The 26,838-nt window shown below is 48.2% G+C and overlaps 1 protein-coding gene and 1 non-coding gene across 12 annotated transcripts in view; both read left to right on the top strand.

The window, feature by feature from the left end:
- CYTH1 (cytohesin 1) overlaps positions 1-25,649 on the top strand; it is an 82,083-nt gene extending 56,434 nt beyond the window's left edge. For all 11 annotated transcript variants that reach the window (XM_070561395.1, XM_070561398.1, XM_070561397.1 and 8 more), the window contains exons 2-13: positions 2,739-2,821; positions 4,176-4,240; positions 6,326-6,392; positions 6,765-6,883; positions 7,225-7,305; positions 8,193-8,305; positions 9,505-9,653; positions 10,108-10,219; positions 15,488-15,564; positions 18,893-18,964; positions 19,615-19,769; positions 23,567-25,649. In XM_070561395.1, coding sequence (XP_070417496.1) covers positions 2,739-2,821; positions 4,176-4,240; positions 6,326-6,392; positions 6,765-6,883; positions 7,225-7,305; positions 8,193-8,305; positions 9,505-9,653; positions 10,108-10,219; positions 15,488-15,564; positions 18,893-18,964; positions 19,615-19,769; positions 23,567-23,645 — 1,172 coding nt within the window. In that variant the 3' untranslated portion in view covers positions 23,646-25,649. The remainder of the gene's footprint in view (positions 1-2,738; positions 2,822-4,175; positions 4,241-6,325; positions 6,393-6,764; positions 6,884-7,224; positions 7,306-8,192; positions 8,306-9,504; positions 9,654-10,107; positions 10,220-15,487; positions 15,565-18,892; positions 18,965-19,614; positions 19,770-23,566) is intronic.
- LOC139074249 (U6 spliceosomal RNA) lies at positions 11,556-11,658 on the top strand. Its single transcript, XR_011523785.1, has one exon. It is a non-coding gene; the product is annotated as a U6 spliceosomal RNA (small nuclear RNA).
- Positions 25,650-26,838: the final 1,189 nt, after the last annotated feature.

The raw sequence follows: 26,838 nt of genomic DNA on the forward strand, positions 1-26,838 counted from the left end.
TATCTTTGGTTTTGGGGGCACCATGTGGGCACTGCAGACATAGCAGTGACAGGCGTACAAGGCCCCTGCCCTCCTGGAGTTTGCATTCCAGAAGGAGGTGTGCGGCACTCTGCTTTCTCTGTCCTGGAAGTTCACTGACATCTCTTCTGTCGATGGCTCCTCTCCTTGTGTGCTTGATATTGTAGGTTTATAGTTTTATTTATTCCTTTACTAGTTCTAAAACAGTATCTTGCAAAGAAGAGGACTGGAAGCACATTTTGAATTTATAATACGAAATCTAGATTGTGACTTCCTAGAAAAATTGTCATGTGTGAATGCTAACCCAGAATGGTTGGGTGCTAAGATTCTGAAAAGAAGGCAACCACACAGAGTTTCCAATTTGGAACGATAAAAATTGGTGTCTGAGGTCCACAGCAGTCTTGAGATATAAATGTTTTACACGATGGTCCTCATTGTGAGGACCTTGGTCTTGCCTCTGCTTGGGTCGAGACTCATTGATGATCTCATTAAGCCGTCTGTAGCTTCAAAAGCAAAGCCCGACTATTCATCCCCGCCATGGAATAGCTATTTAAGAAAATGGCCTATGTTATGTTAGAATGAATGTTTGTCTTCTAGAGCCTCAGGAAGTTAGTTCCTTAAAAGGATCTTCTGGTCTTCAGGGACTAGAAAAGCTCTGGTCTGTGAAGTCCAGATAAAGTAGAATGAGCTCCCCTAGGCGTGCTTTTCTCCAGACTGGGGTGTGAATCCCAAGAGTTTCTGTTGTTTCTCGAAGTGCTTTTCTCCACCTGGAGCTGACTGTTAGTCTGGCTCCCCCAGAGCAGCTGTTGGAATGCTTGCCCTCAGGTCTCCGCGCCCTCGGGAGGAGGCCTGGCTCTTCCAGCCTCTGACACGGTCAGAGTGTGTTTCAGATACAGAACTCACTGAGTGATTTAGGCTATGAAATCAATTTCATGGGCTACGGCCACTGTTAAGAAAACTTAAGAGTAAAACAACAGAACACAGCAATAGATTCACTTGGGGAGGGTGTTATTTTTGATGCTGTTGTGTATGGGGGAGATTGCGTCATGATAGCAAATGCATTTCTTAGTGTGGGTCTTGGGGAAGTTTAATAGACACTTTTCTAGAGAAGGGTGGGGAAAAGCTGGATACAAAAGGAAAAATCGGCTTTTCTAATTAAGCTGTAGACTTAATTGGGGTCTGTTGTTTCTACCTCTTCTGTGGTCTTACGGGATTTTTATGAAATATTTGGGAAAGTAACTGCTCTCTGAATGCAGTACATTGTTTCAGTGCCACAGTCGGAGAGTCGTGGATCCTAACTGCTCTCAAGCAGAGCAGTTGTTCAGCTCCGTGCTCCTCAAGCAGAGCAGTTGTTCAGCTCCGTGCTGCCCAGGAGAAATGTGAGCCACAAACGCAGTGTTACTTTCTAGTAGCCCTGTGAGATCAATGAACATAATATATTTGGTTTACCAAGTTGTTGGTTCAATGGATAATCAATATAAAATATTAGAGATATTTGACTGTTTTTATACAAAGTCTGGTCTGTATTTTACACATATAGCACATCTCAAACTGATCTAGTCTCATTTCGAGTGCTTATTAGCCATACGTGGGCTGTGGCCACCATATCGTGTAGCGCTGTTCTAATGCGTTTATTCGCCTATGAAGGATGCAGTGTCCATGAGCCGCCCCTCCCGTCAGGCTGCGTGGGCACCTTTGCTTTGGCCCCAAAGGGCACAGGAGCCAGCGTTTTTGAGCTCCTGCTCAGCACCAGCTAGGGTTCCAGGTGCTTTGTTGGACTTCATCCTCCCAGCAGCCTGATGAGGTGGGTGGTGGTACCCCACTTTATTGGTGATGAAATGTGGCTCAAGTAGGTTAAGTAACTTGTGCAAAGTTACCTGATTGGTGTTTGGTGGATTGGAACTGGATTGGAGCCCGAGTTTGCCCAATGCCAGTGTTTGTTCTTGCCATTGACCACATGGCTTCCCCCAGCACAGAAGAAGAAACAGGGTCATCATGGGGGTTTCTCCCCCAAGGCCATGTTTTTATGAGCTAGAGGTTGGAGTCTTGGAGGTATGTAGGAGTGTTTTGTGGTGAGAACTGTGATCGGGATTAAGTAACTTTGTTCTGATGGTAAGAGCTCATTTTAAAACATTATTCAAACAATGTAGAAGGGTATATAAAACAGAGAGAACAGTTCCTATAACTCAGTCCCCAGAGTTCAGTGCTGTTTTCAGTTTGGGGTATACCCTTTTAGATTTTTCCGAATACATATGTAGTCTCCCCTCTCCTTCCAGAGATGGCACAAAACGTTCCTTCATGTTGCTTTTTACTTGTCCCTTGCTCCCCACTTAGGCATCATGGACGTGTCCTATGTTGGAGTGGGCTCAGTGGGGGAGCTGAGGCTTGGAGCCCCAGTTAAGGCCGTGGGGGATGGACTGCTGGGCCATGACCGCCTCCGCTTCCCGGCACAACAGCCGCCTTTAACCTTCGGCAGCCTGTTCTCTCTCTTTTCATGCCAGATGCTCTTCTATCAGAGCTTTCCTCTGTGATCCAGGACCCTTTCTCCCTTTGGTAAACCTGATGGAGGATGGGAGTCAGAGCTGTCCCCAGCAGTTGGTCATTTCCAAAACGGGCTTCTAGCTCCTTCCAGGGAATCTTTGTCCTTTTGTGGTCTCTGGATTTTATTTATTTTTGGTGAGGTAAGAGCTCTCTTAGAACATTTCTCTTCTTTTTTGTAGTTCCCAGTGACCTGACTGCAGAGGAGCGTCAGGAGCTGGAGAACATCCGGCGGAGAAAGCAGGAGCTGCTGGCCGACATTCAGGTAGGAGCTCGCAGCTGGGACACATGCTGTTGTGTGACAAGCGTCCTTTCCAAAGGCCTCCTCTCTCACCACGGCTTTGAGCGAAGTGTAGGGATTGATAATCGCCTTTGCTTATTAACAGCTGAGAAGTGGACTCTCAGAGGTTAAATGGTTTTAAAGCTCCTCCCAGCCGCTCAGTTGTCAGACCTAGAGTGGCCCCAGGTCTCCTGACCCCTGAGGGCAGTTCTCACTGCCCAGCGGTGAGTCGGGGAGAGAGACAGTTAGAACAGGGGCTTTGGGTTAAGCTGGACCCATGTCCAGGTCCTGGCTCTGCCGCTTATTGGCAGGGCGATTGTAGAGAAGAGAATTTGGTTCTTTGAACATCAATTTCTTTATCTGTAAGATGAGAATGAAAACCCCTGTTGACGGGTTGCTGGAAGGGTTAAATAAGTTCTTGTTTATACGGGACATACAGCTGGTCCCTAGGAGGTTCTTAGTCAGTGATAGCTATTTTATCCATATTTTTCTAAATTCCTTTGCATAACTGCCAAGCTTTAGTAGGAAATAAGTCATAGAAGCCATTGGTTGGGTTATTTTAGCCCTTGAGGCAGCAAATGTTATTCTTCTGGAATTCTTTGTAAAACATTTGGGAACTCAGGGATGGGGAGGGAGGGGGCATACCCTATAACCCCAAAGCTTCAAAGTGTGGAGAGCAAAGACTTGACTTGCTCCAGTGTTGATTCGAGTGTGTTTTGATCGTTTTGCCCTAGCTTTGATTCCTCTTTCACTGGTAAAGGTTAGGAAAGCTTAACAGTTCTTCACTCAGAGCCTCCGTGACCATGGCCATCCATTCTGAGGGCCTGCTTAAATGGGGGAGGTGGTGGAAGGCAGGAGCTTGGGCTGAACGTTCCCTCTGCTGGCCGCTTGGCGGCCGTGTTGGCCTGGGAGCAGCACCGCTGGTGGCCGCCTGGGCGTTTGGGTGGAGTAGCTCGTGCCTGCTCTCTGGTCACACTGAGTATGGGAAGCTGTGGGTGTGCTCTGATGGACTGGATTGAGGCAGCCATCTTTCAGTGAAACATACATATTTTGCAGAGTGTATATGATTAGAAGTTTCTTTCCTGGACTGTAAACTCCCTGAGGTCAGGAGCTATATCTTCTTCACCTTTGTGTTCCCTAGAATGTTTACTGTTTGGTAGGAGCTCAATAAATGTTTGTTGACTAGATGAATGTTTCTAGTTTACTTTTTAAGATTTTTTTTCTCATCTTATTTCATTTTCCTTTATTTTATTTTGTGTTTGATTGGAGTGTATTATGTGAGATTTTAGTTTGTTCTGTGTCTTCCTATCCCAATAATTCTGGACTGTCTGTCTTATAGAGGCTGAAGGATGAGATAGCAGAAGTAGCTAATGAAATTGAAAACCTGGGGTCCACAGAAGAAAGGTGAGTCCGTCCTTTTGCTGGATGGTTTTGTGGTTGTAGCTTTGCCAAGCACCCAGCCTATAACTGTGATGTGTTTACGTGGCATATTTAAGGAGAAAGTGTGTTTTCTGGCCTCTTTTCCTAAAAAGCACGTACGTAATATACTTTCTGCCTTCCACCCTCAGTGCGGGGACGCCTGGATGTAAGGGCTTTGACCTTGCTGGGAATGTTGAACTAGAGAACTTGGAGGGTCCCTGAAAGCCCTAAACTACCCTTAAATTATTGTGTAAACTCCTCTTCCTTTCCCTCTGTTGTCTACTGTGTGTTTTAAAAATTTGTGTTTTTCCTTTGTGTAAAGGGAAAGCGTAACGAACGCTGTGATGTGGTTTTGGAAGCAGGAGTGCCCGCGTCTGTCTGGGTGTCGCTTGAGTTTGTTGATGCCTCCCTGATGCTTAGGAGAAGAGGCTGTGAAAACGAAATTATTGTAGTGCAGAATGGCAAGGAGTGTTTGCAGGTTATGTTTTCCTTTTAACTGCATGAGGTGTTAGGGCAAGTGAGAGTCTGGTTTGAATGGGGCTCCCAGACCGTGTTCTAACTGCTCAGTGCAGTAAATGGGCTGTTTCTAATTCACTGCGTGTCTGTATTTTTCTAAGCCTAAGTCACCCTGTCTGGCTTCATAAGACCGTTTGCGTTTGTTGTTTAAACACTTGTGGGCAGTGCCATCAGGGATTAGCGGAGCTGTGTGTGCTGCAGAAAGTGGCCAGCTCATCACTTCCAGTCTTGGAAGTGTCAGTTTTGGATTATAGCTTTTTTGCTTTCCATCTTAAGAATTTGTAGCTTAAAAGAAATAGATAAATTGGAGTTCATCAAAATTTAAAATTTCTGCTTTTATAGAAGATACTGTTAAAAGAAGTGAGTGGGCAAGCCACAGACGAGGAGGAAATATTGGCAATACCTGTAGTTGAAAAAGGACTTGTATCCAGGAGATATATATATTAAGAACACATAAAACTCATTAATAAAAAGACAGCCCAAATAAAAAATGTGCAAAAAACTTGAATAGACACTTTACAAAAGAAGCTATATGTATAATAGACACATGAAAAATGCTCAGCATGGGTAGTGCTAAGGAGATGCAACTTAATGCTGCCATGAGATGCCGCCTCACGCCCACCAGGATGGCCGACACGAAGCGGACTGCCTGTGTTTCGTGCTGGTGAGCGTAGAGTGTGTACCCACGGGGCAGGCAGTCTGGCGTTTCCTGTAATGTTACCATATACCCGTGCTGCGCCCAGCACGTCAGCCCCCAGGCATTTACTCAAGGGATGTGAAAACGTGCCCACAAAAGGACTTGTACAGGAATGTTTATGGCCTTCTCCTTTAAAATGACCCCAAACTGGAAATAGCTTAACTGTCTACTGGCAGAGGGAGGGTTGAACAGATTGCGGTGACAGTTGTTAACTCACAACATGCACCTGTGGGGCGGAAACGTTCTACAGGGAGCGATGGGGGCAGGTGCACAACTTGGGAGGCTTGCTGCAGATCACTCAGATGGACCCTTCAATGAGTGTGTGCATGATATGTAAGTTATACCTTAATGAGGTTTAGAAAAATCGTGTTAAAAAAAGGGCAGCACTGGGGCCGACCCCGCAGCCAAGTGGTTAAGTTCGCGTGCTCCGCTTCAGTGGCCCTGGGTTTTGCCGGTTCGGATTGCAGGCGTGGACATGGCACTGCTCATCAGGCCATGCTGAGGCGGTGTCCCACATGGCACAACCAGAGGCACTCACAACTAGAATATATAACTATATACAGGGGGGTTTTGGGGAGAAGAAGGGAAAAAAAAGATTGGCAACAGACGTTAGCTGAGGTGCCAATCTTTAAGGAGAAAAAAAAAAAAAGAACAGCACTGGGGCAGAAGGAACCAATGAGCCTGGGGCAAGGGCCAGGACTTCAGCTGCCCTTCACAGTGAGACTTAAGGGTGCCTGTGCTTTCCTGGGTGAGTCTTTCGGAAATCCGTATAAATCAGTGGTTGCCTGTGGGGGTAGTCTTTGAAACCTTGCTGATCACCTGGAGTACTAAAACTGGCTGTGGTGGTTGTTTTACAGGAAAAACATGCAGAGGAACAAACAGGTAGCCATGGGCAGGAAAAAATTTAACATGGATCCTAAAAAGGTGAGTGAAAGGAAGCAGCAGGCTGCAGCCCGTGCTCTCTCAGGTGGGCTGTCCCAGAGCAGGCTGCAGCCCGTGCTCTCCAAGGCGGGCTCTCCCCAGAGCAGGCAGGAGCCCGTGCTCTCCAAGGTGGGCTCTCCCAGAGCAGGCTGGAGCCCGTGCTCTCTGAAGTGGGCTGTCCCAGAGCAGGCTGCAGCCTGGCTGGCCTGCCCTTCTCTAGAGCTTCCTGAGCCGGTTCCCCTCGTATCAGTTGGCAAGTGTTTATTAGATACTTCTCTGTGTCCAGAGCACCCACACCCATTCTTCCTCTGCCCTTTGTCCTCCTTTCTAGATGTTTCCAGAGTAAGCGTCTTTGGCATCTGTTGTCTTTTCTAGGGGATCCAGTTCTTAATAGAGAATGACCTGCTGAAGAACACCTGTGAGGACATTGCCCAGTTCTTGTATAAGGGGGAGGGGCTCAACAAAACAGCCATCGGAGACTACCTGGGGGAGAGGTGAGGCCACAGGGACTCAGGCACAGGGGCGCAGGCCCGTCCAGAATTACTGAGAAACAGACTCCAGAACTCCCGCCACAAGTCCTTGAAGAGAGTTTGGCCCTGAGGCAGCAGCAGCCGCACTGGGAGGGCGCTGTTCTGGGGAAGGGTGGCCGGCGTGCTGGGGTGTGAGCAGAGGAAGGCGGCTCTGCCTTGTGTGTGCTCGGTCGCCTCCCCCGGCCCACAGAGCTACAGGACTCCGCGTGGGAAACCGCCTGGCTGGGGGTTGGGATGACCTTGGGTTCTCAGCGTCAGTGTCTCACGTCTGTGCCCCACCCCCTCCCTTTTGTTTGTCTTGCTAGAGATGAGTTCAATATCCAGGTTCTTCATGCGTTCGTGGAGTTGCATGAGTTCACGGATCTTAACCTTGTCCAGGCGCTGCGGTGAGTGTGTTCGAGGGGAGCCCCTTGGGCGGTGGGAGAGGCAGGTCTCTAATCATGTCTGTCCCATGTGGCACTGTAGTGACATACCGTTGGCGGTTCTTTTGAATATCTCGAAGTATTTTAAAAGAAAACAGTCTGCTGGCTTATGATCGAAATGATTGGATGGTTAAAGAGAATTACATTACAATATATCCTGAAAGCAAATTTTGCAAAACTCTTCCTCAGGTCTTTCATTTAATGTTTTGGAAATCGATGAATGAATACATTTTGAAATCTTTTCTAATTTTCAGTTTAGAAAACCCTTTGATTTCCTGCACTAGAATGGGAAGTAGCTTAAAACTTCATTGTAGATGAAGAAAAGTGAACTTTAATTTTTTTACTAAATCTGTTATCTTGTGCCTTTTGGGAAATTGTTGTTTGGTATTTCCACTGCTGTAGGTTTAAATAATAACACCATTTTTGTGTTTTCAGTTAGATAGATGGAGATAATCCTCAATTAAACCTGTTGGCCGTGGGCCTCTCTGACTTAAAGGGATAAATTGTGAATGTTTTGATAGAAAATCTCTTTTGCCACTTCATCTTGTTTTCTGGAAATTGGAATTCATTTAAAATGAGCATTATCTATATGTATTACAGTCTTGTGTATTAGTTTAAGGATGAGAACTATTCTTTTGAATAGGAAAATCTTAATTTTTCCTAAATACTTTGCCTTTGATTAAGAGAACAGTGATGTAGAATGGTGATTTTGCATCTGCTCTGAGTTCCTGTAGCAGAAGACTGAAGCCCTTCCTTTGCCCTTTGGTATAAAAATCACTTGAAGTTCACAGTTCCCAGAGGAATCAATGGTCTCCCCAAGTCCTGTAACGCAGCCCGTCTCCACCACACAGGCAGTTCCTCTGGAGCTTCCGGCTGCCAGGAGAGGCCCAGAAGATTGACCGGATGATGGAGGCATTTGCCCAGCGCTACTGTCAGTGCAATAACGGAGTGTTCCAGTCCACGGGTAGATGAGAGACTTCATCCTTGTTTGCGATGGGCGTTTTACGCTAGATTCTTTTCTTGGCACTAGATAATTTCTAAAACCAAAGGCCTGCGCCAGCCCTCACGGTCTGGTGGTTCAAGTTTGGCACTCTTACCGCTTTGGTGGCCCAGGTTTGGTTCCTGGGTGTAGAAGCACACCAGTTGCCATGCTGTGGCAGTGGCTCGTGTAGAGGAACTAGAAGGACTTGCGGCTGGGATATGCGACCACACACTGGGCTTTGGAGAGGGTGACAAGGGGAAGATCGGCGACAGATGTTAACTCAGGGCAAATCTGTCCCTGCAAAAAGTAAAATAAAATAAAAAATAAAACAAAAGGCATTAGGTTTATGCCTAAGAACATCAATTTAAATTTAATTTATGATAGTAAATGTTGGAAACATTCAAAAGTCCAACATTAAGGGAGTAGGAATATGTTGTGGTATCCCTGAAATATGAAACATACAACTGTTAAAAATCGTGTTTTAAAAAGGAGTTTTTATTGGCATGGGAAAATGCTAATAAGATTACCAAAAAAGCAGGCTTCAAAACTATGCATCTGTTTTAATCCAAGTTTTGTTACAGTATGTATCTGTGAGGTACGTTTGCGATTTCCAGTCATGCATCACTTAACGACGGGGACACTTTCTGAGAAATGTGTCATTAGGCAATTTTGTCATCCTGTGACCATCGTAGGCTGCACTCACACAAGCCTAGACGATATAGCCCCCTGCACACCTACCTAGGCTCTGTGGTACTGGTCTTGTGGGACCACTGTCATATATGCTGTCTGTTGTTGACCGAAACATCATTATGCAGCACGTGACTGTATTACACACAGGCACATTTATGTAATAAAGCAAAATAAGCTATTACTAGGTAGCAGGATTATAGATAACTTATACTTTCTTTTTTTAATACGCTGTGTTGTTTTTCAGGTTTTCCACAGTGTACACCTTGTCCTTTTACGGTCTGAAATAATGAACATCTTTAAGTCTTGAGTGCTTCATGCCCTGTTCTGTGCTCTGCTCTTTTCAGTTAGCAGCATATAGCTTCTCAGAGCATATCCGGGCGTGTAGATTGGGCCCGTTCTGTTGAGGGCACCACTTTTCATTCTTGATTTCACGTGGCGTTTCTGCGTCTTTCACTAAGATGTTTCTGATTGTCTTTTGCTTTACTCTTCAGACACTTGCTATGTCCTCTCGTTCGCCATCATCATGTTGAACACCAGCCTGCACAACCCCAACGTCAAAGATAAGCCCACCGTGGAGCGGTTTGTTGCCATGAATCGAGGCATCAACGATGGGGGCGACCTGCCCGAGGAGCTGCTCCGGGTGAGCGCGGCCCTGGCTCGGGAGGCGGCGAGCGCGGCCCTGGCTCGGGAGGCGGCGACCTGGGGGCGGCGCAGCTTTAGGGGAGGAGAAAGGTGTACGCAAGTCACCCAGTGTCTTCTCTTAGCGTTCGTTAAATTATGTGAATTTCATCAAGAAATTGGTAGTGAGGCCCAGTGAAGGAATCAGGAGGGAAAAGCAATGTATAAAGCTGAAACTAAAGGCTTGAAGGAAAGTCAGGCTGGTTTCTTTTCTTTCTTAATTGTCAGTAAGCATCGTACTTATTTTGTCACTGTGAGCCGCCTGAAGGCAGAAGGGGTCATGTCGTTCTGTTCTCAGTGCCTAGCAAGGTGTGTGGCATACTGTAGGCACACAGTGAATGCTTGAATGAAGAGAGAGGGGAGGGAGAAAAGATATTTCCAGAATCAGAGACATGCAGTGTCATCTTTTATCCCAGAATCTGTATGAGAGCATAAAAAATGAACCCTTTAAAATCCCGGAAGATGATGGGAATGACCTTACTCACACTTTCTTCAATCCAGACCGAGAAGGCTGGCTATTGAAACTCGGTAAGTAGTGCCCTCTGGGTTAGGGCTCCTAACACAGATACGTAGAAAGGATGTGTGCGCCCACACACACAGATGTACGCTGTGGGAAAGCGCGGGTTGGTTACGGGAGGAGCTGTGGTATGAATTCATGCTGTTACAAGATCCACCTCTAGAAAGGAAGTGAATGCAGTGTCAGTGCCCCCATGGGACACTAGAGACTATTGGGGACAGACTTCACTCCGCAGAAATATTGCCCAAGTGTATTTGCGCGCCACGTTTCCGCTGTGGAATTGATCGATCAGGTTTTGTTTCAAGGCAGTTCCCACAGGACCTGGTCCTTTCCCCTTCCCTGCCCCTCAGTCACTGGGAGGGTGACCAGCTGTGTCCATCTTTCTACTTCCCATCACACAGATTTGACCTGGTGCTCCTGCCTCCCCCACCCCAGCGCGTCATCACTTCCTTCTGCATCTGCTCCCCACAGGCAGTGTGCATGGCAAACCTAGAGCCCTTGGCTGCAGCGCGTCCACAGCACTCTTACTCATTCTCGGGCAGTGGTTTTTTTTCCCCCTCCTTTCCAATCTGAATCAGCCACATTAATGATTTTGTTCATTCAGAAAAATAAAAGATTATTCCTTTTCCCTCTGCCAAAAGTGAGCTTGTATTGCTGAGATTTGTGGTCATGCCTTGCCCTGAAACTGATAGAGTAACCAAAAGGAAAAGAATAGTGGGTTTTCATACATGTTCACGGCCACATGGGATTATTTCATTAATTGTTTCAGAGCACAGAGAGAGCCCCTGGACATAATGATGTCCATTTTATGGCCACTGAAAGAGTACTTTTCTCTGTTTTCTTCCGTGTTGGCCTTTTGATGTGTGAGTTCCCACATTACAGGTATTTGTTAGAATGGTCCTTCTCTACCATTTCAGCTGCTTGTCCCATGAGATTAGAAGTCCACTCTCTTGGCCGTTGACTGACACCTTGGGAAGCACTGAAATGGAAACTTTAATTTCTGACCAGTTCAGATAGCAGTAGGATTTATATTTCCTTTAAAAGCACGTCCCAAGTCCTCGTGTTTATACATAATGACTTAATTCATAAATTCTCCTTAAAGCACCACTTCACTGATTGGAGTTTTAAATATCTCTTGAATTAATCAACACTTGATATATCTTTAAGCCAGTAGAATCTTTGAAGTTAAGGCTCTAAAATTACTAACCCCAAAGGCAGCCATTCTGCTCTGTGTTTTTATTGCCAAGCAGATGGAGTTAAAAAGGAAACCTACTGGAAATTTAAAAGTGCATCCAAGTTTGGATTTACTGCCCCCTCCAGCAAAATTTGTTTAAATGCTAATGCTAAGTGTTAGCTTGACAGCCCAGATACTAAAATTAGAGTGGTACAAAGATGAGCTTGGTTCTTGCACCAGGATGACATGCAAATTCATGAGGCATGCCATATTTTTAAAAAGAAAAAATTTAACTAAATGTGGGACTCGCTTTTAGGTTATAGTAGGACTTTTTCTAAACCTCCCCTAAACCATCCTAAACCCTTCATCTCGTGTTTCATTGTAGTGCACTCAGACCCGCCCCTCTGTATCTGTGTGCTGCAGAAGGCGGGGTGCCACCCTCTGTAGCTGTGTGTACATGTCTGTGTATGCATACAGCTGTAAGGATGTGTATTCTTGTGTATACACATATGTACATATGTATTCATGGGTTTGTGTGTGTGCGTTCTTACACACACTTTAAAAAGTGGTAGCTGTCTGAAGAAAGACTTTTAATTTTCCCCAAAGTAGTCTTCACTCTCTTTGATCTGGATTCTAGATATACTAACACATGTTAGCTTGGTGAGAACTGATCTGTGGCATCTTTGTGACCAGGTTCTCGGTCATGCCTCAGATCTTGCCTTTACCCAGAGGGAGGTGGCAGATGAGAGGAGCCCCTCCTCGCCTGCAGAGTGGGCGCTCGCCAGGGTAGTGTTTTTATGTCCCCTGCTCCCCCTAGGCAGACACGAATGACTAATACAGTGCACTTTAAAAATAAGGAGTCGGGTTTAATTTCTTTGTTTTAATTTTCTTTTCTCCCTCATTTGTATGTTTCCATGATTTTGGCTCTCCTTTTCCTTGCCCCAAACTCCAGGAGGTATGTAATCCCCTCGCCCTGCTCGCGCGCTCTGCCCAGGCCACTGTAACTGCTGCAGCGTTTTCTTCTTTTGTTATTTTTGGTTATTTTGTTTTTTAATTGCTGGTGGTAGTGTTAATGCTGCTTCTAACTTGTTGTACAGTCCCTAGGGAACTGGTCAGGATCAGGGGTTCGGAGCCATTTCCCTGTTTTGCCTTTTAGGAGTAGTACGTAGTGCATCAGACAGCTAGGTACCACATGTGGAATAACTTAAACTTGACTGAATGTGATAATGCAAGAAAACATACTAAGAGTGGGTTTATAAAAGCAGAGAAAGTATTCACTGAATTTTCTCTTGGAATTTTTGGCCAGGCCTAAGCTATATTTGTTGAATTAAAATCGACATCCCTGAATTAATTTCTAAAGTGGAGAAGAGGAGGAGGAGAAGGCAGTTTTGACTTCCCAAAGCCATGTGCTTCTGATGCGCCACAGTCAGAGCGCAAACTAGGACAAGAGTTCAATGGGACAACTTAGGACATTGCCTTTGCATGAAAAAGGGAGATGCTGTTTCCCAAACTCAAAATGATGTTAAGTAAAGTTTTTGAAAAGAAGACAAAACCCCCAAGCCCCTCCTTGAAGTCCTTTGATTTGATTTCCTGGGTGTTAGGGGAGGGCATTGCAACCTCAGCTCTGTTTTTTATGTTTTGTTTTATTTTTCTCCCTCCTCTTTTTCAATGAGTCGTCATTAAATAAACCCCCCAAATTGGCCTCTTAGTTATGTCGTTGGTATCTGCTCTCCATTTGCTGATTTGGGAGAAATAGGCTTTTCCTAGGTGAGGAGCTCCTCAGGTGTCTGCTTTAGCATTACTTGAGCGGAGCTACATGTAAAAAGAACGACCCACACGTTGGCGTTTCTGAAAACGTTTTGGGGACTTGTCAGGTGATTCCCTACTCTAGGGGAAGCCTGGCCTTCACATCCAAGGGGTCAGGACTCGTGAGTGTGGGAGGTGGTCCTGTGAGTTCCACAGGGACTGTCCTAGGTGCGCACATTGACCTGTCTGCTTGTGTCATGTCTGCTTTTCTTTCAACATGGCAATGTTGCCCCGGGACCACAGTGACGCTTCGTGGTCGAGGTCTCTGTAATGCGGCTGATTGTCAGGGGACATAACCAAGCTTTTCTAATCCGGGAGAAGATGTCTCCAGCTTTGCTTTCTTGCCTAGATTTCCTTCCATCTTCCTTTTGGCATCTGACCCCTCTTCTGTGACCCTGAACCCCGAGTGCCTCTGGGTGGCCCTGTGAGGGAGCGCATGGTAGTCATCGTGGGTTGAGGTGTCTTGTGTGCTGAGTCCCGTGTGGGGATGGAGGCCCAGGAGGTGGGAAAGCCGATTTCTCAGCCCCTGAAATGGGGAGCGGTTCCTTTTTACAACAGATTGGCTCCAATTCTAAATATATTCCTTGTCGTCTTTCTCCTCCTTATTTATTTTGATCCTGCCCAGGCTTTCCTGTTTTCCACATGCATGCCTTATTTTCATCCATGTTTTTTCTTAAGTCATGCCTTAGGGCCTTTAGGGGCCAGAGGCACACGCGCATATAAACTGGCAAACCGCCATGGGGGGGGTCAGCCTTTGCTTGGCTAGTGTAGGGCAGGCGGGCGGGCAGCACGCGCTTGCTCACGGCACACCTCGTTCCATAACCCAAGGCTGTGCCGCTTAGGACCTTTGCGATGAACGATCCATCACTTTACCCCTCCGAGGTTTCAGGCACCCAAGCAGAGCCATGAAAGGGGCCAGCAGGTCCAAGAGTTTTTTACCAGCTGCCAGGACCTATGCTGACCCTTTATTGCCATAACGTTATTGGCATTACTCCAGCAATCAGCTTCTTTTAGGAAGGCTGGTGTGGGCACGCAGGCATGTCCTGGCAGCTGGAAATACTCCCTGTAAAGCTGTCCGACTCTTTGCTTAGCTGTCTGAGATGAGGGGCAAGGGATAAAGCATGACTAGGGTCACACTGGACTTACACCCCATGGTCCTGTTTATGAAGACGGGAGAAGTGATGTTTTCTGTGGGTTAAATCTTAGCAGAAAGAGCATGTACTGTCCTGGACGGTAGGAAGTATTTGTAAAATGCCGTGCGTATCTTAACACGTGAACGCCTTTGGATAACTTTTGTATGGTTTGTGTTCAGAAAGCTTTCCCTTGACCCAAAGTGAGTAGAGGAAGAGAAAGGTGTGGTTCATGGTCATGACTGAGAGCAGGATGTGGCTTCATTCAAACAGGTCACAGGCGAGTTTTCCCCTTCCTTAGTGTCCATCTCAGCATAACTTCATGACCCAGCGTTTTTGAATTGAGCAGGACTGAGAGAGCCCTACCGGCTCACAGCCCCCATTAGTGCCCGTTTGGCCGTGGCCCCTCGCCCAGCTATTTTTTTTACCAGCTTCTGGAGAGAAGTCCAGAACTGGAAGGCTCCTGAGCGGGCCCTCTGCTTGCCAGTGGGTTCTTCCCTGATACAGGGATTCCACTTCATCTCACCCAGGACGCTGGGGAAATTTTATTTTTAGGACACTGGCCCAGAAGCCTAAAAGCCAGTGTAGAAATTCACTGCAATCAGGAAGGTGGGGTAGAGGGGGCAACCAGGGAATTTGAGCTCCTTGTTCTAGGAAACTGTGGATTCAATTGTGAAGAGAGTCAAATGCCTTGCTTCCTGTTTCCTCCCTCCTGCCCCTCCTGAGGAAACAGCTCCATGCGTGCCCCAGAGGCTGGTTGACCTGGCAGTGTAGCTTGGACCAGGGGGCTGACCCTCTCCCCTCTTCTTGTTTGTTTTCCCATTTCCACCACGCTTCTCTGGCTCCCATCAGATTTGCATTGAGAGTCATCATTGCCCGGGTTCCGCCCAAACCCATGCTCTCATTCTGCTGTCCTGGTTTCATCTCCAGGCTGCCACCTGACTTGCTTGCTCTGCTTGTACCCACAGACTTTCACTCCGTGAAAGGTGCTTCTGTTTTGGCTCTGTGTCTTGTTACTGATGTAAATTTTGCCATGGTCTCAATGTTCCCCTGGTTCCCTGCCCCTTGCTTCCTCCCTCCCCCTCTCTGAGAGCAGAGCTCCATGTGTTACGGAGCCCGCGCCAGCCTGACCGACTCCTGTCGAACATGCATCTCTTTTTGCTCTGCAGGTGGCAGGGTAAAGACTTGGAAAAGACGCTGGTTCATTCTGACTGACAACTGCCTTTACTACTTTGAATATACAACGGTGAGCGCCTGCTGGTTGGCCAGGACAAGGGTGGCCAGGCCTCGAAACAACTCTAATCAAACGTGGTAGGAGGAGGCGGTGGGGAGACAGTCGCATTTATTCTTCGACGTCTTTAGGCATGAGAGGAGAGTTTACGTGAAGTTGGAGAACTGAGACACATCTCAAAATTGGGGTCCTTGAGGGTGATGTGGAGTGTCTTGCCAGAGGAACTGGGGCTCTGAGCCAACATCCAGTTCTATATTGGGACCAGAGATGCCTGGCCAGGAGAAAGCAGTAGAGAGAACATTATGCATGGCATTAGAAATGGTTTTAGAGCCAGGCCGGAAAGAGTGGACTTGGATCAGTTGCCAAGAAAGAGTTTGTGGCCCTATTGGAAGGGAGATGAAGATAATCGTATTTCGGAGGGTTCACATTTTCTAGGGTGGCAGAAATGCTGAAGCATGTGATTCAGAAGAAACAGCCAAGGGGTAAAATATATGATAGAGGAAAAAGAAGTGAAATGAAATGGGAAGAGTTAGAGATTATCTGGAGTTTTAAGAAATTGAAGTTTTCTTAAACTGTGGAAGTTTTGTTGGTTTTTATCCAGTGGGAATGGAATTAGAACTGCAAATATGTGTTAAATCTAAGGTTCTTTTGTAATAAAAGCCTGTGAGAATAAAAATCGTAAAATAAAACCTTTTCTGAAGCCCCCACTAATAGAGCACCCAGACAGCCTCGAGCTGGTGGCTGGCACGTAGACGGGCTCGCCACCTGCGACTCGGTGCTCTCATTTCTGCCATTCTTCTTCGTCACCTGAGAGCACAGCGGGTGTACAGCTGGCGGCGCTGGACTTGTGTCTTGAAAGAAATCAAGGTCACTGAGTTGGGATGCTTTACTTTTGTCCTCCAGCCACGTCTTCACTGAGTGAAAGTCACTGATCTTATGAAAAAATGAGGATTTAGAAGTGTCTTTTGTAATTAATGTAGATGAAGATGGTACTTGAATCAAAAGGAAAGCCCTGGCCATGTTTGTGTAAGACTTCGTAGGAAGCAGGGGACAGGTCCGCGCCTCAGCACTGTGCCGCCTCAGAGTGAAGTGGGTTTCTGTTGTCACCTTCAACACCTCGGGTTCTCCGTCACCGTGGACGTCATATAGATGCAGCTTCTCCCATAGGGAACGCGATTCCTAATGGCATTTGCTTGTAATTCAGTCACTCATCCTGAAGGTGTACTGTTTATTGTGACATCCAGTAATTTTCAGGGGAGTTCTGACCAGCATTTTGTGTGTTACGGGGCTAAACTCACGCCCCGTAAAGTCTGCAGCTGGCTTTGCTTTTCTGTAATTAAAAAACTTTCACATATGAGAGTGATATAGTTCAAATATATAAAACAATAAAAATATAAATTCCTCCTGTTTCACCCCCGAAAGGACCACTGTGAATAGCTTGGGAAATTTCCTTCTGTTTTGTCTCCCCCGCTGCCCCATATTTTACCTTTTTCCTTGAAGACATCTAGACTGATGACATCTTTAAGATTGTCTTTGGGTTTTTCTCGCTGTTCTCTGCATTAGAAGGAAACATGCAGGCATCGAAGCAGTAATGCCCCTCAGTACTGGGAAGTCTCAGTAGTAATGCAGTGGGATTCTAGAATCCTGTGGGCTTCACGATGCTGACCGTGGGGGTGTCACCTGAACCCAGCTCGGCAGCGAGCCTGCGTTCTATTGGGCAGTGGGACCACAGAGAGCTCATTTCTTAAGGGGCAGAGGAGCAGCCTCAGGGTTAAGAGGGTAGGTGGAGACTTCCACACAGAATTACCTAATAAACAGGCAAATCTAGTGGAAACAAGTGGAGCAATAGCAACAAAATAAGAAAAATGGCGGAACTAGTTCAGTAACTTCAACACCAGGTGGCCGGGATGGAGGCAGCAGCCTGGAGCCCAGTGGAAGGACCCTTTGCCACGTGGCCCTGGGGCACTAATGTGCCCTAGCCACCTCCTCAGGGCCCTGAGTCTGAGAGAAGCAAACTGAGTAGGAATTCTTCCCCTTTTCCTCTTCTGATAGAGGAGCAGTAAGGTCTGCTGCTGGGTAGAAATCAGTGAAATGGGGAAGTGTGAAAACAAGCCTCACTTTCTGTAGCACAGGCAGAGACTCCAGACTGTTGTCCCAGAGGGTGTGCCCGTGAGCATCACGTCCCTCCCCAAATAGGAGGAACGACCCTGACGTTGGACATTAGCAATCCCAGAGGAGAGTCAGCTCGGGGTGTTAGATGTGAGCTCTCCCTCCAGCCTCCATTCTCTCATGAGACTGTAGAAGTGGCTGCAAGATGCCTGGCCCTCTGGAACTTTCTGAGTTGAAACAAATGAGAAGCAAAACTATGTATGTAGAATATAACCATATAATTGTAGAATTGTAACTTAATTATTAACAAATAAGTTAAAACTTTAAGGAGTGGAAGAGATTAGCTAAAAGTAGAATCACATTCATAGAGGAAAGGCTGAGAGAGATTGTATCTGAGAGACAAGTTTAAAGACAATTAGAGAAAAGCTCACAGATGTGGAGGGCAGATAAAGGTGATCCCAACGCCAGAATAACTGGTACCTGCAAATTCGAAGATAGGCCACGTTATGAGATTGTTTCCTTGAAGAGGAGAGGAAAGCTGGCCCTGCAGACGGAGAGTGTGCAGGGAGTCTCAGCAACGTTTGCCCTGGAGCCAGCTGGGGATGACGGGGTGGCAGGGGTAGGGTATCGGGTCTGTTCTGGACGTAAGTTTAGTGCCTTTTTAGATCCTGTGGCGTTGTCAGCCAGGCAGTGTCTCTTTGAGGGTCCTACAGGCTGACTAGGGGAGGATATAGGGCTGGAGATAATGAATAGTAAAGACATGCAACCCTGCTATGGTCCCAGGCCTTGGGGCGCAGAGCTGGGCACCTAGGGCAAGACTGGGGCTTTCTCGGGTTGCTGATGCCGGGACTGAGTCTTAAACGACGAGTAGGGGAGCCAGGCGAAGAAGCAGGGTAGTTTCCTGCGTGAAGGGCTCACACGTTCCCTCCTGGACGAGGCCCCTCGGAGCTCTGCCAAGCACACGCCTTCAGGGCATCTCTTGAAGCTCCCTGGGCACTCTCCTTGCCAAAGGCTTTTGGTTAGAGGGATTCATATGTGTTATATTGACAACACCTATATGGTTCTTGACCTTATTCTTGTTTTAGACCACAAGGTGTGGGCCCTAGAGCCAGTTTGTAAACTTATGTCCTGGGAGAAGGCGGGAGAGCCAGGGTGAGGAATGTAACAGGATGCGTGTTTGCAAACTGAGCAACGAAGGGTCAACGACATCTTTCTCTTTCCAACTCTTCTGCAGGATAAGGAGCCCCGTGGGATTATCCCTCTAGAGAATCTGAGTATCCGGGAGGTGGAGGATTCCAAAAAACCCGTGAGTATTTTTGGTGAGATGTTTTGGGGGCACAGAAGGGATGGATGTAGTAGCAGTTCTTTGAAATAGAATGAAATTGCGAAAGTTTACTTAAAAAGGAAAAAAAACCCAGAGACATACTATCAGGCCTTTAATTTAGCCTAACTTTTTATCTTTACTGTTCAAGCCAAAAATGAGATTCTAAACAACCTCTTTCATTCTGTGCAGCTGCTTTAGTTTGCTTACTTAACGTTGTATGAGGCGTAGCGCTGTTCCTCCTTAGAAGGGAACAGCACGCGCTCTCGACCGGGCTGCTGGTTCTCTGAGCTCTGGAGACCTTGTGAATATTGGTGCTTTGTTTTGGAATATCATGATGTTGCTAGCTTGGCTTTGAAGGGATTAAGTACCCTACACATCTCTCCATATTTTCTGTGTATTAGGAGTAGAGCTAACATATATCTGGTTGATACCTTTGCTAAGAACGCCTATTTATACACAGTTTACATTCTCCAGAATTCTACTTCTAGGATCCTCTTTTCCACAGGAAAATCTCTATTGCCTATATTTTATGAAGGTCAGAATAAAGAGTCTTTGGGAAATAAATTAACACTTTTTCTTGGTCAGCAGCTTTCTCAGACCTCTGTCACTGTCTCCCTCTTTTTGATTCTCAGAACTGCTTTGAGCTTTATATCCCTGACAATAAAGACCAAGTCATTAAGGCTTGTAAGACCGAGGCCGACGGGCGCGTGGTGGAGGGGAACCACACTGTGTACCGGATTTCAGCCCCCACACCTGAGGAGAAGGAAGAGTGGATGAAATGCATCAAGTAGGTGGCGTCTGAAAGACAGGAGATGTGCTCTGACCTGGGGGGACTCACCTCTCAGATCCTGACTGCGCCAACTGTTACACGTGCGGCCCGTCCTGGCCTTCTCGCGTTGTGTTCGGGGAGTAGTGTGATTGTGACTCCCAGATGACTCAGTGAATCTTTGGATTCTTGACCATTAGAGCATTTTTAAGAGAGTGCCCCATTCTCTGTGTCCCGGGGCACCTCATAGACCCGAAGAGGGAATGGGGAGCGAGTTTAATGGGCACAGGTGCCTTTTGCTGAGCTGGTCTTTTCATGCCTTAGAAATAGGTCTCGTTTCTGTGGTGGCAGCTCGGTGGAGATAGTAATCATAATGTTCTGTAATTTCTTTGTCCTGTGAGACACTGGGGTCCCATTTACAGATGAGGAAACTGAGGCCAATAGAGGTTAACTAATTTTCCCAAAGCCACGTGGGCATGATCCAGGGTCCTGAAATGGAGCGCCCCCTTGCCGCTGTGCTGTGAGGAAGCTGAGGGTCAGGAGGAGGGCAGAGATTTCTCAGGGTTCCGCAAGGTGAACGGAGCTGTGGGTCCAGGGCTTGGCTCCTGGTTCTCGCTCTGCCTGCTTTGCCACGCCGCACACTGTGAGCTCTGTTACGGGTGGAGGTGTCCTGATGCGGCCAGTCTTCCTCCTCGTTCCTCCCTGGAACTTCTGTGCGGCCTGTCCAGATTGCTATCACGCCCCCGTCTGTGTCATCACCGCCCGTCTCCGTGGTGCTTCCTCCTGAGAGCGCATCCTAGCTCTCCCCACTGGGCGCTTCGTCTGTCAGATGTCACCCAGCTGTTTCCTTAGGGAGCTTTCCTGGAGACCAGGGAGGCCCCGCAAGTCCTTGCGTTGTCCCATGTGGTGGGTGTTCTCCCACCCAGGCCGCAGCCCACTCCTGGGGGTTGAGAATTCTCCAGTTTTTGTTTTGTTTTTTGGTCTCTCTTCTAAGACCAGTGTAGTGCTGAAGCCAGGGTTAACTAGTGAGTCAACGACTGAAGATGGAGATGATGGGATGATGGGGGAAGGGACCGATCATTCATTCCCACAAAAGTAATCTCTGGAAGTCATGCAATGAAAAGAGAGGGGAACCAGATGGGAGGGCGTGGGTTTGGAGTCCGGTCCCCCTGTGCTGTGTTCTCGCTCTGACTCGCGGTACATTGCCTGCCTTCCTCCCAGAGCCTCAGCTTTCTCCTAGCATGGCAGGCAGGGTGGGGCTCCCTGGTGGCTCTCAGGGACGTTGCCTGCCCTCTGTGGGATGGAGGTAACCCCTAACCCACGAGGCTGTTTGAGGGTTGAGAGTGTGCATGTTCACACGCCTCCTGGCCTCTGGTGGCCCCTGGGCTGACGGCCATTCCTGGAAGTGTGGTGTCGGCAGGGACCCCACTGTCCTTCTATCCAGGGCATGAGGCGCTCCGTTTTTCTGGAGTCGTGATCAATATCAGAGGCCCGCTCCACCGGACACTGGCCCTGAGGCCTGGGCAGGGAGAGCCAGTGCTGGGGATCCCGTCCCACAGAGTGCGCATCACCTGTGCATCCTGTACCGTTTTTCACCATATGTTTTTAAATATTTGACTGTTTAGCCTGTATGAAATTTTTTCTTTGCCTTTGGTTTGAAATAAAAGATGGAACTTTATTCCCCCAAGTGAATAGCGGATTGTGCTGGTACCATTTGTTGATTAATCCATTTCCCCCACCAATCTGAGGTTCCCTCTTTAGTTCGTACCAAATTCCTGCTTGCGCCTAGGACGTCGTGGGTGCGTCGTGTCTCCAGGCGGGAGTGCTGTGCCGCAGTAGCCTCTAGAGTGTCAGAGCGTGTTCTCGTGCCGCGTGCGAGCCTGCCCCACTGCTTGTTCTTTCAGAAAGGTTTTGTCTGCTCTTCTACCTGTTGTCTTCCATATAGTTTGTACTTGTAGCCAGAAAAAATTCAGCATTCTTTGAAGTCACGTTTGTATCATTCAGTCCTTTGGTTGAGGTGAGCGCAGAGGCCTCCTCGTGGGGTGGCTCGGTCCCTGTGGTCTGCCCCAGAGCTGGCCGCGTCTCCCCTGCAGGGTTTGCAGATAGCAGTCGAGCACTGTACGGCACTGTCTCCTCACTCCTCGCCACACCCCTGTGCAGGACAGGAATGGCAGGATTGTTGTGCTTATTGTGCAGAAGAGGACACTGAGGCACAGCAAGCCGAATTAAATTGTCTAGCACCACAGAGGTGGTGCTGCCCTTCAGACCTGAGCATTCTGACTCAAGAAGCTGCGCTCCTGACCCCCTGCAGTGCTCAGCTCCAGCCGTCCTTTGCTCTAGATGCTTCTCCCCGCAGAGACGGTGGAGGCGAACGGTGCCGGAAGAGGGGTCTGATGGAATGCAAGCATCTTCACAATGTTGCTGGAAAGGTTTTGCAGAAGGTCAAGTGCAGGACACGTCTTTCTCTCACTAGTGCTCTTCCTAGGAGTCTCCAGCCACCCAAGTTCCTAGTGTCACTGGCACATGATTGTCACAAGCATCTGGTTCAAGAGAGTGCAGTCTCTGTGCAGACCGAACTGCAGCCTCACAGTAACGGCGCCCATGGACCGAGAGCTGCCGTTTGCCAGGCACTGGGATGTGCACTCAGTACGGGTATCTCTCCTCCCAGCCTCCCAGGACCCGGCGGGGGGTGGTACCTCCAGTTAACCTGTGAGGATGTGAGTTAAGAAGGAGCACACCGTGCGTGCGGAGCCTGGGATGGGGCCTGGGTCTGTCTGAGTCCAGCCTCTGCTCTTCACTGTTTCTTGGACCACGTTCACGTGGACGGGAAATGTCACAGAGTGTCCCTCAGGGGAGTGGCCCAGCCAGGGAGCTGAGGCAGAGTCACCCTGTGCCCCGAAGACGAAAGCAGTGCTTCACCTGCTGGGATTCCCTCATAACCACTCTGCGTGGCCGGACTCTTTGTGGCGAAGTCCCCTCAGGATGCATTCTGGGCACTGACAGGTTCTAGTTTCCCTGCAGAGCTGTGGAGACACTTGTCATGGACACACCCTCTCTGACCTCTCGGGAGCCGTCACTTACCTGGTTGGGTGCAGAGCCAGCAGCCACTGGGCTCGTGAGTGGCGTGGGGACCAGGCAGCACCCAGAGTCCTGCTCCTCTGGGGCGCACACTGAGCCTTAGGACTTTGCATCGCAGCTCACTTGGACTTTGAGAATGACAAACATAGAGGGGCGTGAGGCCTGCTGTCACTGTCTTGTGCTGGTCTCCGGGGCCAGCGCAAGAGCCTGCCCAGCCTCCCTCCCCACCAGGCTGTGGACACAGCAGCCTGGCCGGCTGCTCACTGCGGCCCCAGAAACAGCACTGATTGCCCGGTTAGGGCTCTTAGTTATTGTGCTAGTGCACGTGGGGACTCAGAAGTTGCAGGGTGCGGACTGTGGCCGCCATCTAAACACACCATGCTCCAGATGCTTCCGTGTGACACATGGGTTGTGTGGTGCTCACTGCGCCAGACAAATGCCAACCATCATCGTGGGACTAAAGTACTACATTTGTTTTTCTGAGTTAGAGTACAACTAAACTTAGATTGATTATTACGTTGAAACAGGCAGTAAACATCCCCAAATTATCTTGTAACGTGTACCATGTGCCTCTCTCAAAGCTCATCCCTTAAGCCGTCATGTGGGCACAGTGAAGGTTGATGGCACTGACTTGGTGAGTGGGGCCGGGGGCACAGGTTCCATTGGGAAGACCCTGTCTGGGCCTGTCTCTTCTGGTCCATCCCTCAGTCTCTTGTGTTCTCCCCTTTTCTGTGTTCCAGAGCAGCCATCAGCAGGGACCCTTTCTATGAGATGCTGGCAGCGCGGAAGAAGAAGGTCTCCTCCACGAAAAGACACTGAGTCTGCACAGTGAGCGGAGCCGGCGTGCAAGGCGCGTGAAGCCCCAGGTTCTTCCTCCGGCCCCTCCCACAGACGGGAGAGGGCTGCTGAGCAGGAGCGTCTTCTTGCTGGGCATCGCCCTGATTCCTAGAGACTAGCTTCAGCTTTTGCTTTTTATTTTTAAGTGGGAGAAGGGTAGGCAGTTACCACTGGGGAAGAGGGACCTGGTGCCTGTCAAGCATGGGTTCTGAGCCTCTCTCTAGAAAGAACAGAGCTCCTGTCAGCAAAGCAGCCTCCTTGGGAGTCTCTCCGCTCACTAGGTCTGATAGCAGAGCTCGGAGCCGACTGTTTACCTCTCGGTTATTTCCCTGTGAAGACGCCTTCAACCCTGCACCATAAGTACATGTATTGACATATTATTCTATGTTAAGAAAAAAGGTGGAATGGAAGAAGCCACATACTATAAAGATATATTTTTGTTTTTTAGAAAAGAAAAAGATAAAGTAGAGCTGTTCTGATGCATTCTGCCCAGTCTGATTTGGGAGGCTTCTCCTGGAGAAGCGGCTCCCTGAGCATCTGCTAGGGGGTGTCAGCCCTGGGCCCAGGGCACGGCAGGCCCACCTCTCCTGCCTGTCTGGAAGCTGGTGGGAGCGGGCGAAAGGGGTGGAGAGGGGCTGGGGAGGCAGCAGGTGCCTGAGGACTCAGGACTGGGCAGAGTCCGACGCTGGGATCTGCGGTGCTGCGGCTGCTCCAGCTGATGCTTTTCCATTCCAAGTGCCTGGGGGGCCTCGAGGGGAGGAGAGAATCGCCTGGACGCTCACATTGTTTTTCTCTTTCAGAATTCGTTCTTGTTGGGCTTTAAAATAGAAAGTCAGCATTTTTCCTTGAGCTAAATACCTAATAACCAAAACTGTGAGGAAGGTAATCCCAGCAGAGGTTCCGGGATGACCTACCTATCTCTTATTTGGTTTTTCTTCCTCCTCCCACAAAACGCCACTCCTCGTTTTAGAGGATGGGGTAGGTCTTACCGGATCACCTTAGGGCTTCAGCTTTTTCTGCCTCAAAACTGGCCCTTGCCTGGGCCACTCTCGATGCATTTGTGGTGGGCGCATTGGGGGGAAGTGGGCCGTTACCTGCTGGCAGGGGGCAGGTGGAGCGAGAGGGTGAGAAGGCTGGCCTCTTGTATCGCTGTTTTTTCCCTTAAGATGTGTGTGAGTTGGCCTTGCCCCTCCTAATTTATGGTGTGAAAGGAGCCGTGAAATGCAGCGTTCTCCTGCCATTCTCTCAGGGACTCTCAGGGGCAGCTCCTGCCACTCATCCAGGGCCCAGCGTGCCAGTCCAGGCAGAGCAGGGGGCTGGCCGGGCTATCTTGGTGCGGCCCCTCCAAATTGCCCAGGACCAGGCAGTGCAGAGCGCTGTTTCACACAAGAAGGCCGAGAGCCGTCGGTCTCCCCCAGGCAGCATGACCCCAGCTCCTCTGACACCTTTAGGGCAGGCTCGCATCTCTGGAAATAGCTTTTGTGAAAGGGAGTGGTGGGAGGAGTGTTGGGGTCTTCCTGGGGTCCCCCCTTTGTGTAGGTCCTCCCTGGAGTGGCTTCAGGCGTGTTTATGCCGGAGCTCGTGAGGGTGGTGGAAGAGGGTCCAGGCAAACCTGAAGCTTCTGGGTGGAGAACCAGGTGGTGCCAGCCGCAGTCCAGGCCGTCTCGGGCCGTGCTGGAGCCCCTCCGGCCGGCCGAGTCCCTGCGCTGGTTCTCATGGATATTACCTAGACGGAGAGGCCCTGGGTCAGTATTAGTCTATTTATCAGAGGTGTAAATACTCCATGTATAGTTTTTCTCCTTTTAGATTATTTTGTATTTGTTTAAAAAATTTTGTCAAAATATAAAATATAAAGAAATGACTGAAAGTTGTTGACAGGGTTTTTAAAAAACTATAATTATTATTACAATTGTTTTTTGGTTTTTTTTGCATTGTAAACTAGCGCCAAGGAACTGCAGCAAATAAACTCCAACTCTGCCCAAACCATCTCTGTTGTCACTGGCGTTCTCTCGCTCCGCGGGCTGCGCTCCGCATGGGAAGGTCGTGCTCGTCACGTGTGCCCGTGCAGGAGGACGTATCGCTTTACCCTCTCCTCTGAAGTCCAGCGATAGTAGAAATTGGAAGTGGGGAGGAGCGTTCTGTCTTCTACTAAGGAGAGCAGAGCAAGAAAGACAATTAGCTGACTCATTGCTCCCTTTTTTGAAGAAGAAACAAATGTCAGACATCTTGATTAAGATCAAGAAATGTGCCTTCAGCTGACAGAATGCATTTTCATTATTGTTTCAGTTTCCAGATGTGCCTGCAATGCCAGGGAGCAGTCACAGTGAGATAGAACTCAAAAGCAGAGCAGACGCTCAGTGTGGTGTCACAGAATAGAGGGAGACAGAGGAGTCCTGGCCTCTCCCCATCAGCTGGCGGTCCTTTCACCAACTGCTGAGTGTCTTTCCTACCAACAGCAGCAAGTTCCCATTTTGCCTTTTTCTTCAGGCCCCCAGCTCTACCCCTTTTGTCCCTCCGGTGACCTCTCCACTTTGCTGAGAAGAGAGACCGTTAGATGGGAAGGACAGCTTTCCTCCCTTCCGATGCCAAACTTAACTCTCTTATTCCTTTGTTGTTTCCTCCCATCTCTGGCAGAAGTGACCTCCTTGCTTCTGTCTGCTTGCCCAGGATCTCTCTCTGTTGATTATCCCCTCTCTTGTGCATATCCTTACATCTCCTTCCCCACTGATTCCTTTCCCTCAAACGACAAAAATGTCCAAGTCTTTCATTTGAAAAACAACAACTCTCTAAGCTCAGGAAGAAGGCAAGGATGTCTGTTCTTACCACTTGTATTGAGCATTGTACTGAAGGGCTAGCCAGGGCAATCAGGCGAGGAAAAGAAGTAAACAACATCCAGATAGGAAACGAAGAAGTAAAACTAACTTATTTGCAGATGACATTACCTTGTATGTAGAAAATCCTACGGCACCTACAAAAAAACCTATTAGAGCTGATAAATGAATTCAGGGTTGCAGGATATAAGATTGATATACAAAACTCAATTTTTTCAATACACTAGCAATGAACAACCCAAAAGTGAAATTAAGAAAACAATTTCATTTATAATAGCATCAAAAAGAATAAGATACTTAGGAATAAATTTTAAAGTGCAAGATATACTCAGGAAACTATAAAA

The sequence above is a fragment of the Equus przewalskii genome, chromosome 10 (assembly GCF_037783145.1).
Source record: "Equus przewalskii isolate Varuska chromosome 10, EquPr2, whole genome shotgun sequence".
In the NCBI taxonomy this organism is placed as follows: Eukaryota; Metazoa; Chordata; class Mammalia; order Perissodactyla; family Equidae; genus Equus; species Equus przewalskii.